This window comes from Parasteatoda tepidariorum, chromosome 5, assembly GCF_043381705.1.
Source record: "Parasteatoda tepidariorum isolate YZ-2023 chromosome 5, CAS_Ptep_4.0, whole genome shotgun sequence".
NCBI lineage: Eukaryota > Metazoa > Arthropoda > Arachnida > Araneae > Theridiidae > Parasteatoda > Parasteatoda tepidariorum.
In genome coordinates, this window is record NC_092208.1 from 79,428,634 (window position 1) to 79,445,465 (window position 16,832).

The 16,832-nt window shown below is 30.0% G+C and overlaps 1 protein-coding gene across 1 annotated transcript in view; it reads left to right on the forward strand.

Moving 5' to 3' along the window:
* Positions 1 to 14,649: 14,649 nt before the first annotated feature.
* Positions 14,650 to 16,832, forward strand: part of LOC107454209 (bicaudal D-related protein homolog) — an 85,798-nt gene continuing 83,615 nt past the window's right edge. Inside the window, exon 1 of the mRNA XM_043042467.1 lies at positions 14,650 to 15,656. Coding sequence (XP_042898401.1) covers positions 15,393 to 15,656 — 264 coding nt within the window. The 5' untranslated portion in view covers positions 14,650 to 15,392. The remainder of the gene's footprint in view (positions 15,657 to 16,832) is intronic.

The following is a 16,832-nucleotide window of genomic DNA, read 5'->3' on the forward strand; positions in this document are numbered from 1 at the left end:
TAATAAGGGTACTTATCCGCATTTCTGGATGGTAAAAAAATTGCCAAACTGTTATTGCCTCTCGCATACTGGTAGTGATAGTTAATAGTATTGATATTGTGGTAGTGGAAAATTGCTACAATTGCAATAAGCACCTAATATATTAATATTAGTCACTGATATATTTACTGGGGTAATAGATGGCCCTCTGAAATGGATAAGTACCCTAATAAGCCAAATTAGCTATTTAAGAAGGCCAAATTTATCAATTGCCTAAGAAAATTATGCAAATTGTCGTGAGATTTTTCATTTTTTATCTATTACACTGGAGAAAATTTTTTTTTGCTGCATTTATACAAGTACTTAATCTCATCTAATTCGGGTAGTATTGTTTGGAAAACTATAGATAAAAATAGTATTTTTAGTTTAGTTTACTTCTTTTTCGTTTGAATGTACAAGTTCATAAGAAACGTATAGGTTTATATACATACATATACAATTGTATGCACCTTTGAAAATAAGACTTAAAACAAGAAACGTATGACCTTATCGCANTCGGGATGCGGTATGCTGTCGAAGCATCGAGGACAAACATCAACTGATCTCTACTTTCCGTCTGCTCTAAATTCAGAGCCTGCATTTGCGATTTTCACTCTCTTAATGGCCAATCTCGCGCCTTTTCACCTTTTATTACTACTCTGAATGAACGGTTTAAATTTAGAACATCCAGTTCAAATATTCTCAGATTTCATAATTTGTGTAAAAATATTGGACATAAAATACCTACATAAACTACTCCTACGTATTCCATATAATACCTGCTTTTAATACATAAACAGTAACATCTATGAAAATGGCAAGTATCCTCTGTAAAGTGTTGAAATTACTGAAATTATGATTTGATTCAATGAGAAAATTACTTGAAAATACATTTTTAAAAATGCTTCTGAAATTAGATAGTTTGTATTATTTTTATTCTGGTACAGTTGTGCCAATAATGAAGTGCGCAACCCTTTTAATGTAGCATAATTCAATGTTTATTTTTTGAATAACATTCATTATCTGTGTTTGAATTGAATTTTAATCAAAGGTTAAGGCAATTAGAATTTTTCTCCTTCCCCTTCTAGAATGCGAGAAAAAATTAAATTAACATTCTTCTGTTAATTTACATTCCTCAGTTCTCTCCAATTACGTTCGTCAAAAGTGATTGCTTATTTTAATTAAGTATGGGAATAACGCTATTAAAACTTGAACTAACACGTATCTTTGATTTTTTTTTATTATATTCTTGATCCCGCATGTTTCTGTATATATATATATATACACACACACTGAGTGTTATATTTTAATATTAAGGTATTGAATGCAATCCTTGTATATATGATGAGTTATATGACATTTTTAACTTTCAAAATAATTTAAAAAAAATGCGAATTCAAAAAAAAAAAAATTTGTACAATATATTTAGTTAAAATCTCATTATTACGCATGTGCACTATTATTTAAAGTTATTTTATATTTACGAATAACTTAACAAGTAATTGCTTTATCTATACTAATATAGACTTATGATTACTTTAACAAGTATTACATTCAGTGTATGTCTGCAGAGAATCTGATATATGGCTCGATTTGAGCACCACCAAAGAGCAAATACAGGATGTGGCTAATCACCAGGTATTTTCATGAAGGTGAAAAAACATTTTCGTGATTCGAAAATACTTATAATCAGCTTTATATTAGATTTTGAACATGTTTGAACAATTTCATAAAATCTGATTTTTTTTTTCTGATTACAGTATTATAAATGAGAGTAAATATTTTGGTAATTAATTTATATTTACTTCTTTGGTGTCTTTCCTTACACAATTAAACAAAGAGCTTATTAATACTTTCATCGATTGCTTTAATTATCTATTTTTATAAATTTAGTCCTTTGGTTCAATATATAGTTGTACATTATAAAATAATCCCAGGTATCAAAACTTTCTACCAGTAACAAGTGTTAAATTTATAAAACTGCTGTTCTGCTGTAAATACTTCAACAGACTCATATAAATACCAAAATACCACAAAGTTCTGCAACTGACAGTGCACAACAGTGCATACGAAAAATCAGCACCATGCGAAATGACTGTAATGTGTTGTACAGCACTGATAGAAACAACACATTGCGAAATCAACAGCAATTTACTGTAATATTTGCAGCCTTTGTAAAAATTTATGTCAGTCTGCTGTAATGTTCAGAACAGGAATGCTGTAATATTCAAAATAGCAACTTGGTTGTAAATTTTACAGCACCCGATGGCAGCAACTTTAGATTTTTTTACAATATATATAATTATGCCAGGCAGTTATCATACTAAGTTAATCAGTTACAAAGGAATTTTCTATATTCCAGAAACAGAGTTATTCAGAAAATAAATACAGTCAAACCCCGTTAACGCGAAATCGCTTATCACGAAATTTCGCTTAGGTCCCGTCGATCGAGTCTGAAGAATAGTGTTAATTAATTCTTTTAACGCGAAACCCAAATCGCAAAATACTGCTTAAGACGAAAAGAATTTTTTTCACTCGAAGTCAAAATTTCTTCTTTTACAAGAGTTTGGAATTAGTGTTTTGAAATTTCTACTCCTACCCTCGAATCGAGGTCCCATCCTTCCATAATTATCTCTTTTGATTGGTTGCTGCTATTCTGTTTCGGAATGTTCTTTGCACGTGCGTGGAAGGGGGTGGAAAGGTGCATAAGAACACATGATCGTGGTAGAGTCCGACTGTCAGTTGCCCTTGAAATTTCGTAAAAATGAGTCGAAAACAGCAATCCTTGTCCTTAGAGACTAAACAAAAAATTTTGAATGAAGTTTGTGATGGAATATTAAAGAAAACAGAGATCGCGACGAAATATGGAATACCCAACAGCACGCTATCTACGATTATAAAAAATCGTGAAAAAATTGAAGTCGCATATGCTATCAATCAATTTGAGCCAGCTAGAAAGCGAATGAGAACAGGGGGAAATGAGGAGATCGAAGTAGCGCTTTTGCGATGGGTGCGTGAAGCAAGGAGTCAGAATCTGCCTTTAACGGGTCANGTTGTAAATTTTACAGCACCCGATGGCAGCAACTTTAGATTTTTTTACAATATATATAATTATGCCAGGCAGTTATCATACTAAGTTAATCAGTTACAAAGGAATTTTCTATATTCCAGAAACAGACTTATTCAGAAAATAAATACTCTTAATAAAAGGCAGAAAATACGAATTTCGAAAAGTTTTCAACACAATTGGGGAACTGAGTGCAAAGATTTCATATTTTCATACAACTCAGGCGTTGAAGAATTTAATTGAGAATTGCTTCTAATATTGTTAATATTAAAACTTTGATTGCTAAAGTTGACATTATCGTGGAATTGTCCATATATTTTTAATTCCTATACCTCTTGTTTGAGCCAATTCGCCATTCAGCAACTTCTTTTTTACACCAAATCTTGCTTTTTTAAATGAAATCTTGTTAACTGAATATCGTATACTGATGTTATTCAAGTCATACGTTTCAAGAATTTAAATGAACATGCATTAAACATTTTAGATTAATTGTACGCAGCATAAAATCTTTCTTTCTTGCGTATGAATAATGCGTATTTAAGAGTGATAAATTGATGGAACTATTTTAAACCTTATCTTATTACATAAATCCCGTTTTAAAAGATTTACATTATTAAAGACAAATCTTTTAAAAGAATCACGCATAAAAATTACGCAAACATTTCGCTAAAAGGCAACATTCGTACACTTGTTCTAATTCTTTTTCGGTCCAACGATTTGAATGATCTGAATTAATCTATTAAAAAAAAATCTGGCAACGTGCGATGAAAAAAATCGAGCAATCATTCTCAATGGAATATGCAGGTGTGTCACGATGTTTGCAACTTTAGTTACATTCAGTCATGCTTAAGAAGCATCAACTTCGATTCTTACCAAAATATTGAAATATTTGAACCTTAAGGCACGCATTTACAATAGTTTTTTTCATCTGACCAAAACACATTCTAGCGATGTGAAAGATTGGTGGTATTTTTGGTTGAGTAAGCCTAAACTGTTTGAATTGAATCATAATGAGGCGAATGATGTATTTAACTTTTAATATTTATGGTCTCGTATAACAAAGGCATTACTTTATGTTTAAGAGAAGGGAATATAATTTAATTGTGCGATTTTGGAATTTTTGTAAATGCTTGGTCGAATCTTTTATCATGCTTAACCCATTTCAGGTAAAGCAAAGAAACTATGAAATATGGTATTATTTTATTTTGAATGAGCATAAATTACATTCATTAAGACACAAAAAAATTTCGTGTGTAAAAAATAATAATTTATTTGAGAATTAAAAGGGTATGTATATGCAGCATTGACCAAATTAATGGACAAATCATTTAGTTGAACCCTATTAGACGAGATGCGGTTAAAAAACTGAAAACAATATTTGATATAGATCGAATCGTTGTATTGCATAGGAAATATTTATAAGAGTTCATAATTTAAAGGGTTGAGTTTATTTTGGAGGCATATTTCCCCTAATTCTTTTTTAATTAAAAGAAGAAAAATATTTTATTCATACTTTATGCAAAAGAACATTTGAATAATCTTACAAAATGCTTTTTAAAAAAAAAAATAGTTCGAAATTTTGCCCCTAAACCCGCATTTTCCGAAACCTCTTTAACTGTGCTAAACAGAGTCCTGAGAAGACAAATAGCTGATTGCAAAGAAACTCAATGCTCTACCTTTTTAATTTTGTGTTCTGAGAGTAGAAATTTTCTAACAGAAATAGTTTTTGTTGTAAAATAAGTACGCTATTTTTGAAATTTAGTTGCCAGTTTTTTTGGTTTTCTCGGTTTTTTAAAATTCGATTTTTTTTTTACAAATTGTATACCAAAGAAAGAACTACGATTTTCGTAAAATTTTAGAACACGTGTTGTCTTGTAAACCGAATTACATTCAAAGAAATAATTTTTCAAGGATAATTCAACTGATTTCGTTTAATTTTTTTATTTTAAGCTCTCACAATTGCATGATTGAACAAAGCGCAAAAATTCTTTTATCTTATAATTCAAATCTGACGTTTAAAAAATCTTTTTTTCTTCTAATAATTAAAAAAAAATTATACAAAAATAACAATTATTTTAAAATAATGTTCATATTCTTAAATTTTTTAGATCTTTTTACAATTGCATAAAGGTTTTAGATGCAAGCAATTAGTTATTAAGAGTCGCATTGGCTAAAGTTGACTCACTCAGTTTTCAATGGAAAGAACCTGGGTTCTATTCCTGGTGGAGGATTGAACCCTATTTAGATTCAAATTGATGGTTATCGGCTAGTCTGTTGAAAGTAAGGGTGGTGAATGCGCAATGCTGATATCTTAAATGCGTTGCATTTGTCTTAAAATTGTGAAGCGTGACTCTCTGACCGACAATTGGTAGTTGGGGATAATCTTTGCATATTTAGAAGTCACAGTGTAGCCAAAAATGCGAAAGCATTAAATAAATAAAATAAAGAAAGAAAGAAAGAAAATTGTGACTAAAAATGATGTCATTCATAAAAAGGGGCTTCGACTAAATAATAAAGTAGATTTTTAAATAATGTCAGTCTAAAAATACAATGATTCATACGTAGATAGAAAAAGATATAAAGTATACAGAAAGAAAGGAAAAAAATAAAGTAAGTTTGTATAAGGAAGAAAAAGTGAAAAATGGAAAAGAAAGAAAGGAGTAAAGGATGATGCGGAGATGGTGTTGACGTGACTTGAATTAAAGGCCTTAATCAGATGAGGTTCATAATTTGCGTCAAATCGCCGTACTCTATTACTAACACCAATAAGGCTTAATTGACTTTGGTAATAAGTGCAAATTAAAATAAAATAAAATCTATGTACTTAAAAGAAAATATAAAATGGAGGAATGCACTAATTTGTTTGAGAGGAACATAGGAAATCAAATTATTATAGACGCCAATGATGCTTAATTAATTTTGCATAAGTACTATTTAAAATGAAAAAAATATGTTTTGTGCTATAAAGTAAAATCAATCGTGTAATAATACTAAATAGTTTAGGAAAAATGTAAAGAATTACCATATTATTACTGGCAAATTTGATGCTTAATTTATTTTGGTAATAATTACTAACTGAAATGAAAAATAAGCTATGTTTAAAGCAATATTAATAGATCCTAATCCGTTTAGGAGAAGCGTAAGAAATCGCCAAACTATTATTGACGCCAGTGATGCTTAATTAATTTTGGTTGTTGTTGTTGACGTATGCCTGTTTAGGCAGAGGGGGTGCGATTGTTCTTGTTTTCCAGTGGCGCCATCTGTGGCCAAGAATTTGATTTCTGCCACACCATACGTCACACCTGTTTATAGGGCGGACCCATTCATGCATACATTCATTCATCCACAGATCGTAATTTTGACCTGAATTCAGAGAACGATCGATCTCCTATCCAATACCCCCAGAGGTATTGATTTGTTATGGGAACATGGAGGACTTTTGCGACTCGAGAGATTTAGCGTGCATCAGTCACTTTACTACATGGGGAGTCTTCGACCGGCTGGGTTCGAACCCACGAGCTCTCGGACATAGGCCCAGCGCCCTACCGACCAGGCTATCCCTGCCAATTAATTTTGGTAATAGGCATTACTGTTGTTGGGATCTGTATTATGGTAATTGGTGCAAGTTTCATAGATACCAAATGTACAATTGCAGGTAGAATGCATTGTATTAGTACATTTGATACCTATTAAAACAGCATGAATACTGGGAAGATTTAATATACATACAATGAAAAGAGGTTTCTTACAGTCCCTCTGAAGGAATAAGATCCGGTGAAAATCACGTGATTGTGGTAAATTTTGACTATCATGAGTTTGGTCTCAAGTGACAGTATCATGCCATATGATTCTTAATACAGTTAATCTTCATTTCGATGGGATGAACGACAAAAAACGTGTTTTTTTTTTAGATCTATTAACGCAAAGCCAATAGGAAGGAAAAAATATAACAATAAGTTTAAAAAATGGAAATAATTTAGTTTTATTAATTGTGTTGGTATATTTCTTTCATTTTTTTTTTTTTTTTTTGTTTTNTTTTTTTTTTTTTTTTTGCAAGATTTCGTTGAGTTGTTTAGCATAGGTATATTGTTTACTTTTTTCCATCAAGAACGGGTATTCATCTATTCAAATTAATCCTCGTTTATAAATTATTTAATTTTTAAAGAAATATATTATTTACAGTTGAATAAATTTTTAATCAATTAAACTTGTTCTCAATGCCTGAATTGGTATAGTCTATATCAATTTTGCATTGCGATCTTAAAGATATTTATTTTTCGTTGCTTTTACGCACTGTTAAGTTTGTCTTCAACTTCTGAAAATTCGAGAAGTGAATCTAATTCATAGATAGATAAGATACAGCTGAATTATTTTATTTCATGTTTTATAACCGGGGTAGAGCAACCGATCCAATTCTGAGTTTACGACTACCAATGTTCGATCCAATCCAGAAGACAAGGGAACTCCTGGATCAAGTATTATGAGAAATTTGCCTTAGTAGAGTACTTTTTGATGGAACTAACTCGCATTTGCATTACGTGGAGGGGAAAACCACGAAAACACCCCACGGTTAGCCTAACGGAAAGAGGACTCTAACCCATGATCCATCTACAGCTGAGGATATTTTTACTTCAGCACTTTGGTCGGTGCATTCCGGGTGCGAAACTCGTACCAACCCGCCGTCTTTGATATTCGAACCCGGTTCACCTCATNAGGGATGCACTAATTTGTTTGAGAGGAACATAAAAAATCTAATTATTATACACGCCAATGATGCTTAATTAATTTTGTTAAAGTACTATTTGAAATGAAAAAAATATGTTATGTACTATAAAGCAAAATTAATAGAGTAATAATACTAAATAGTTTAGGAAAAATGTAAAAAATTACCATATTATTATTGGCAAAATTGATGCTTAATTAATTTTGGTAATAATTGCTAATTGAAATTTAAAATAAGCTATGTTTAAAGCAATATTAATAGAGAAATGGTACTAATCCGCTTAGGAGAAGCGTAAAAAATCGCCATACTATTATTGACGCCAATGATGCTTAATTAATTTTGGTAATAGGCACTACTGGTGTCGGGCTCTGTATTATGGTAATTGGTGCAAATTTCATAGACACCAAATGTACGATTGTAGGTAGAATGCATCGTATTAGTACATTTGATACCTATTAAAACTGCATCTTCATTTCGATGGGATGAGCGACTAAAAACGCGTTTTTTTAAATCTAATAACGCAAAGCCACTAGGAAGGAAAAAATATAACAATATAACAATAAGTTTCAAAAATGGAAATAATTTAGTTTAATTAATTGTGCTGCTATATTTCTTTCATTTTTTTGCAAGATTTCGTAGAGTTGTTTAGCATTGGTATATTGATTGTTTACTTTTTCCCATCAAGAACGGGTATTCATCTACTAATTAATGGAATATAATTTTTTTTTGAAATATCCTAATATTTAAAAATGTCTTTTCCGTAAACTTCAAATTAATCCGCAGTTACAAATTATTTAATTTTTAACGAAATGTATTATTTTTATTTGAATAAATGTTTAATCAATTAAATTTGTGCTCAATGCCTGAATCGATGCCTGGTTTGCATCAATTTTGCATTCCGATTTTAAAGTTTTTTTTTTTAAAAAACCTTTTTGCAATGTTAAGTTTGTCTTCGACTTCTGAAAATTCGAATAGTGAATCTAATTGCAGCTAAGATGCAACTGAATAATTTTATTTTATATTTTATAAAGGGAGTTGAACAGCCGATCCAGTTCTGAGTTTACGACTACGAATGTTCAACTCCGTAGCTTTGTATTGTTGAACCCAATCCAGAAGGCAAGGGAGCTCCTGGATCAAGTATTAAGAGAGATTTGCCTTCGTAGAAGACTTTTTGATGGAATTAACCCGCATTTGCATTACATTGCTGTACATGGAGAGGAAAACCACGAAAACATCCCATGGTTATCATAACAGCATGGGGACTCTAACCCATGATCCATCTACAACTGAGGATATTTTTACTTCAGCACTGTGATCGGTGCTTGCCGGGTGTCGAATTCGTTTCGATCAGCCATCGCTTGAAATCGAACCTGAATCAAATCATTGGGAGGCGTTCGTTTCTTCCCTGAGCAATCACGGCTTCTAAATTATGGACATATTAGGAAAAATTCAGAAAACCAAATATAGTTTAGGTCGATTTTTATCTAACAATAGTTTCACCTACTTTTCGACTGTTTATTAGAAGCTTAAGGTATTTTTTATCGAATAATTTAACAAGAAAGAGTTTGTACTAACCGACAGTTTAATCTAGTCATAAAGTTTCCTTTTGCTTTGTTTTCACGCATACGAGGTAAAGCGACTTGTTTCCAAATTAAATAATTCATTATTTTTGGAACTGCAATTGAATTGATTTAAGAGAGGAAATTTAGTTGTCACAAAATCTCAATGCAATTTCACTGAAAATTGTACTTGTGATTAAATATTAACAATAAACTTCTATTATATCACGCACTGTACTTTAAAAATTTAAAAAAAAAACAAACTATAAAATAAAATATACGTTTTAAAAGAGCAGACTAAAAAGAGGATAATTCTGTTTTTGTCTCATCCTAAAACGTAGGGAGTATCACTTTCGAAAAACGTGAAGTGACATTTTCGGTGGTGATAAGGGTTATTACGCAAGTGAAGCGCTGATTACTTTTCGTTTTAGTTGAGACAAAAATAGATTTTGTTTTTTAAAATTTCTATGCCTTTTGAATAACGTAATTTTAAAAAAATTTACGTTATTTCTTAATTTTCTTCTTCTTAGTCCTATGTCTGTTCAATTTTCAAGAAATTTTGATCGGTGATAAATTTTGTTTGCAACATTAAGGTAAGAATTCGACGATGAGCTTTTTATTTTGGACTTAAATCAAAGTACGTGTTTAAGAAAATGGAAACAGATAAAACTGAGTGTCTAAGAAAATGGACACAACTCAAGATGCATGTTTAAATGGATACAACTGAAAAAAACGTATTTAAGAAAACTGACGCAGTTTGAAATTTATGTGTAAAAAATGGATACAACAAAAAATGCGCCTTTTCAGAACTCAAATTTAATAATTAAACGTGGAATTTCGTACTTATTTTTCCTTACTTTTAAGCATAATCAATACGGGGCTAAGTCCCGAACTTCTGTGTCAGGATGTGGCTGGGTATATAACATATAGTCATAATTCAAAACGGATAAAATGGTTTTTAAGAGGTTTAATTCAGACAACGTAAATTTAATACTACTATTATAAATTTATAGGATCCGTGACAACCTTGTAAAAACAACTGTTGACAGTCTTTTCTAAAAATGATTAATTTAAAAAAAAATTTTTAAAATAAATTTAGGAAAATGAACTGCATTACGAACGTATTTAGATTCATTAGTTTATTCGTTAGAAAAAGAACAGTTTTCATACGAGAAGTTTGAAAAACACAATCAAATACTGTGTCCGTTTTCTTAAACACGCATTTTGAATTGTGTCTATCTTCTTTAACACGCTTTTTCAGCTGTGTCAATTTTTTAAACACACATTTTGAGCAGTGTCAATTTTTTAAACATGCATTTTGAGTTGTTTCTATTTTCTTAAACACGTATTTTGAGCAGTATCAATTTTTTAAACGCTTATTTTGAGCTGTATCCGTTTTCTTAAACATGCATTTTGAGTTGTGTCTATTTTCTTAAACACTTATTTTGATCTGTGTCAACTTTTTAAACACTTATTTTAAGTTGTGTCCATTTTCTTAAACACATATTTTGAGCTGTATCCATTTCTTTAAACATCCATTTTGAGCTGCGTTTAGAATAAAAAATCTCCCCTACGAATTGTAACCTAAATCATCAAGAACAGAGTTCCAGGTGAAATTTGAGCACTTAATTATTTAGCGAATGTAAGAAATTTCGATTAACTAGAAATTTTATATAACGATAAATTTGAAATAAATTCTTTTTTTTTTTCAATGATCAAAAAATAAATGAAATAATGTTTTATTCCATCACAGATCACCATTTGAAATTTAACAGCTGTAGTTAATAAGTATGAGAACGTAATTTTTATTGATGATAGATTCCATTCTGTAAGATAGATATTTAGCGTCAATACTTGAAGATGAAAGACGATATATCTTTGTGATGACTTTCCTTAATTTGTGCTATCTGTTCTTTATCTTAATGAAGCCTTTAAGCCGTCTTTACAAGCCTACATGGATGTGTGTAGCAGTAAATAAAATAAATATGCAATTTGTTTTATTATTCAACACAGAGATCCAGTAAAACTTAAAACATTCTAGCTAGTCAAAAAATGATTGAAATTTTGATCGATGATGAACTCTTTTGAAGGATACAATTTAAATAAATTCTACTTACAAAAATATCGTTTTCTACCAGAATTCCAGTTGAAATTTGTGATCTATAGATAGTAAATATAAGATCCAGATATTGATCGACGATAAATTCGATTTATTGTACAATTCCACTTGCAGTGTTCCGAGAACAAATGAAATTTGCATGCCTCATACGGCCAAAGAGTTCAATTCAGATGAAATTTGAGATTTATAGCTAAATTAGAACGTAGTCGAAATTTCGTTAGAGGTTAATTTCCCGAGCAATCAGAAAAATCAAAGAAAGCAACAGAAAAAAGAAAAAAAGAAACAAAAACTTAAAGAAAAAAATTAAAAAAAAAATTTTTTTTGATTTTTTATATAGTACGCTAAATAATTTTTATATAGTACATTTTTGTATGATACGCTAAATATTTAAAAAAAAATTTATTTACCGAAAATCAGTTTTATTTTAAGTTAGTTTTTCGAGTTTCTCTTTTAGCGTCGTTAGTATTAGTAAAGTAAAAAGAAAAATGGTTATCAAGCCGCTTTTTTTCGAAATCTATTACGAAGTACTTACGTTGTTTTTTTAATTGCACGACGGGAAAACTGCAATAATTTTTGCTTGTAGTGGTTTTGGAAGCTATTAGTGCTGCATGAAAATGAAAATGGTATTAAAATTTGCTTGGCAAAAATTTATATTCTGCAGTAAATGACTTAAAGTAGATAGGAAATGATTGAAACTTGTTTTGCAACCAAACGAATAAATTCAGTTGAAATTTGAGTGCTTTAGCCCAAAAATTTATATTCGGCAATAAATAAATGACTTGAAAGGGATACGAAATGATCGAAACTTAATTTTTCATCGAATGAAAAGCTCCAGTTGAAAGATGGGATTTTTAGCTATTTAGAATTTCAGTTAACTGTAAATTCCCTCTGGAAATAAAAATCACGATAAATTATGCCTATAACGGCATGGAAATATAGCATGAAACTTATATTGCCATTTGGCACAGACGTTCAATTTAGATTTGAATGCTCTAGCTAGTAGAAAAGTAGTTGAAATTTTCAATGCATTTTTATCTTCACGCACAGGAAAGCGAATTGATAAAAAAAAGTGGTAAAAATATAAACATATCAAAAGAAAGAGTAAATATAATGAAGTTTTGTTTACAGAAAGTTAGTTTCAAATTGACTGGCCTATCTTATATTGTTTCCATTAAAGGGAAAAAAAGAAACTTACAATTAGAATTAACACAGCTAAAAGTAGTGAATAAAATAATAAAACAGCAATATGTTAAAAATGATGCTCATCTTGAATTCAGAAGGGTTCTACATGAATACTTTATTGCTTTCGAATAAATCCTCTTCAAATTTAATATTCGCTTAATCAGTATTTTTATCAAAATTTTTTATGATGATTGTCTTCATAGTTTCTCTTTTAATCCAAGTTCCTTTGCTAAAATTTCATTACAATAAATTAACTTACCCATAGAACGTTTCTCTCAGATGTTGTTGTTCATTTACGTCGCACTGGAGCTGCACAATGGGCTATTGGCGACGGTCTGGGAAACATCTCTGAGGATGATCCGAAGACATGCCATCACAATTTTGATCCTCTGCGGAGGGGATGGCACCCCCGCTTCGGTGGCCCGACTACCTGCACTTGAAGTCGAGCACTTTACGGTAGAACAGTTTAACGAGGACCAATACCGCACACCCTCGGTCCCTACGCAGACTGATCCAAGTGGTCTCCCACCAGCACACTGACCGCAGTCAGTGATGCTTGACTTCCGTGATCTGCTGGAAATCGTGTCTTAACGATCAGTCCACTGAGGAACCCTTTCTCTCAGAAATATTTTAAGTAAATGAACATTTAATTATTTCTTTTATTTTATAATAATTACTGGAATAGTTTTGAAATAATTTTAGAGAAATCTAGAAATTATAATTAGACAGAAATTAGTAAGATCTGCAACACTCAAGGAGTTAGATCATTTTCAAATAAATATAGATTGTTCGACCCCGTAAGCTTCACATTCTCTATTGATTATTATTCACTTTATTTTGACTCAAATACTAAGCTTCTGGAGCTGTTTAAATGTTGACTTTTGCTCATTGTTATTAAAGGGAGTCTTCAAAGTTCTGTAACCAAAGAAAATAAATGAATAAATAAATCACAGCTTGAGGACCTTATTCTCAAACAAAGTTTTGGTTTTCAACTATATACATTATGTTTGTAAAATAAAATCATGGATTTTAAAACAGTCAAATGGCTTTAAATATCTAAAAAAATCTTACATTTTTGAAAAAAGTCGTTACAAGAATTTTATTCTAGATAAAAATCATTAAAATCAATTACTACATCGTAATTTATGGATATTTTAATGAGATCAAACAATATACTGTTGAATTATTTATTCCAATATTGAAAAACTAAAACGAAATCACTTTTTATTTTCACCAAACTCTTAATTTTCTTCATACTTATATTTTGTGTCCTTTTCGCAATAACAGGTTGAGTACTGCTTAATGATCTATAAAACTCAATCTCACAGCTTTTAGTAACTGTCACATACTCTTGACTGTTATAAAAATAGCATGTTACTAGTTAAAAAACACATTATTTTTTATTATGACAAAAAACAGCCTTTTGCTCAACATTCATCAACAGATCAGTTTTATTTTTTTTAAAGAAAATGTTGGCTAAAAAAACTGATCTTATTTTAAAATGACGAGCATTTACATTAACATGTTATGCTGAAAAAATTCAATAATATTCTTGTTAATATATTTTTTTATTTTATTTGTTGAAACCATTTTCCGGACGTAACATAACGAATAAGACAAAAATGCAATATTAATTTTATATAAGAATTATTAAAATAAATAAATAAATAAAAAGAAATATATATTTATGTTTTTAAATATATTAATAAAATTATTTATTTAATAAAAGCGTTTTAATTGATTTTTCTTTTTAATACTTAAAATGGTTTAGATATATTACGATTAAATAGCATGTCCTATTATGTATCAAATATTTCGTTAAATACTTATTTTAGTTTTGAAAATAATACTAAAGTTTCGCGAACATAATTTTTCTCTTTTAGGAATAAATAAGACGCCAAATAATGCGAAAGTCTGCCAAATTTGATGCGCGTAGAAAACTCAGGTAAATTGTTTGGTAGCACGTTTAACTTCACTCTGATTGGTTTATGAAATCTTTCATCATTTTCGTACAGGTAAGAGTTGGTTCCCTAGGTTACTGGCCAGCGTTCTATCAAACGAGCATGGTGTGTTGTGGACGTGGATATTTCAAAGAATCTTCGTTACGTTAAAGTTTATGTGTCTTGATCTGTCCACTGTAGATATATTTTCAATTTTTATTAATTTTCCTTAAGAACTCGTAAAAGAGTTTTAACTTATGTAAACTGAAATAGCGCGGAAACTTGTCTGCCCTATTTTTTTACAGGTTGAAATCAAGTGGCAAAAGAAAAAATGACAGAATTCACCTGGATACGGTGAGAAATGAATTCTCGATTCGCATGCGAGAGCTGCTATCTTTCGGATATTATACACTTGTTATAGTTTTAAATTCATGATTTTTTCTGTTATTCTAATCAAGAATTTTGAGTGAGTGATTTACCATCAAATATTGTGATTTTATTTTATTGTTAACGAGTATTTTATCTGAAAAACATCGAATAAATGAAAAAGTCGTTTTCTCAAAGTTTTTAAAAATAAATCGTCTGCGATATATTGTAAAGATTGTGATATTTTAGAGTGGAGTTGCTCTTTTAAACTCCAGGAATCGTCTGCCACTGCCATAGCAGTGTTAATGCATTTATCTGTTTTTTTGAGAATTTAAAAGCAATAAAGTCAAATGAAAACAGGCCGTTGGATAAGATTAGAATGTTCGGGATGTTTTGAATTCGCTGTGCTCCGGCCAGCATGACCACCTGCAGGGCGGAAGATATTCAGCAGGAAATGTCATACTCTCACAATTTTTACGGCGATCTGGAAGATTACGTATCCCAGATGGAGAATCAGCAAGCTCAAAATAATGTGGACGCAGACGATGTTTATGCTCAGCTAGCCCGAAAAGAAAAAGACCTGATATTAGCAGCTGAGTTGGGCAAAGCACTTTTAGAAAAAAATGAAGAGATCAGCCGTGCCAATGAAAAATTGACGGAAGAATATTCTCAACAATTAGAGGTAAGGCTATTTTATTTATAAATTTATTAGAATTTCAAATATTAGCAATTTTTTCAACAATACATACGTATTTACTACTATCCGAAAATACTTGTGTTTTAAAATAATGTCCCAAAACTTTTGAGTAAGAACTGAAGCTTTAAGTTGAAAATTTAAGTTTAGATATTGAATTGAAAAATTTAACTCGAACTGCAGTTTTTTTCTCTTTTTATTATTATTATTAAAGAAAATTTTCGCTGAGTGTTACTGTAAACAAATATATTTTCAATCCTTCTGAATAATAAATATCTTTATATATTAAGTATTCATAATTTCAACGAAATCTATTTAAATTTATGAAACATTCGTGATTTAAGATAAACTTTAATATAAGTAGATAATTTCTAATGTAAAAGACAACTATCTACACAATTTATATTGTATATTCGCAAAATTATTTGACTTTTGAGTCACATTTGTTTTTTAATTCTAATGTTGCAGTGAGATGTTCTATTATTATTAAAAGCCTTTTCTTCTATTAAGTATAGGAATAAACCTGCATTCATAATTTCTATATTAGTTCCAAGTTAGTTTCTAAATTAGTTTTTAAATTTTAACAGTCTAATATAATCTAATGCTATTGAATTATTTGTAAAATAATAGAAACAGCCTTAAAACGCCTGAGGAAAAAACTTAATAATTTTTAAGCTTTCATTTTTTAACCTTGGTTGTTTTGATCAAAACAAAACAGAATATAAGGCATTTTTTAGCCAATATGTTATTCTACCGCAATATATATGTGTCGTTATTTTCAAAAGTGATTATGTCCATTTTTTTAATTTTATTTATTTAGGATTGGTGTTTTAATGAATTTAAACATATTGGAAAAATTTAATTATTTTGGGTTGTGTTTTTTAACGCTAAAATTTTATGAAACATAGAAATGCAACAATGATAATTAAAATAATAAGCAAAAATTAGTAAATGACTTTTTAGCTTTAAATGGACTTCAGTTTAAAAAGTAAAAGCATATATATCAAGTTGCGCAAACTTTAAAGCTTATTTTATATTTTAACATATTTTTTATACTTTAATACATTAGAAGTGTAATAATTCAGAGCTAGTGTAAAAATGTCAAAAACTCTCTCTCTCTCTCTCTCTCTCTCTCTCTCTCTCTCTATATCTATATATATATAT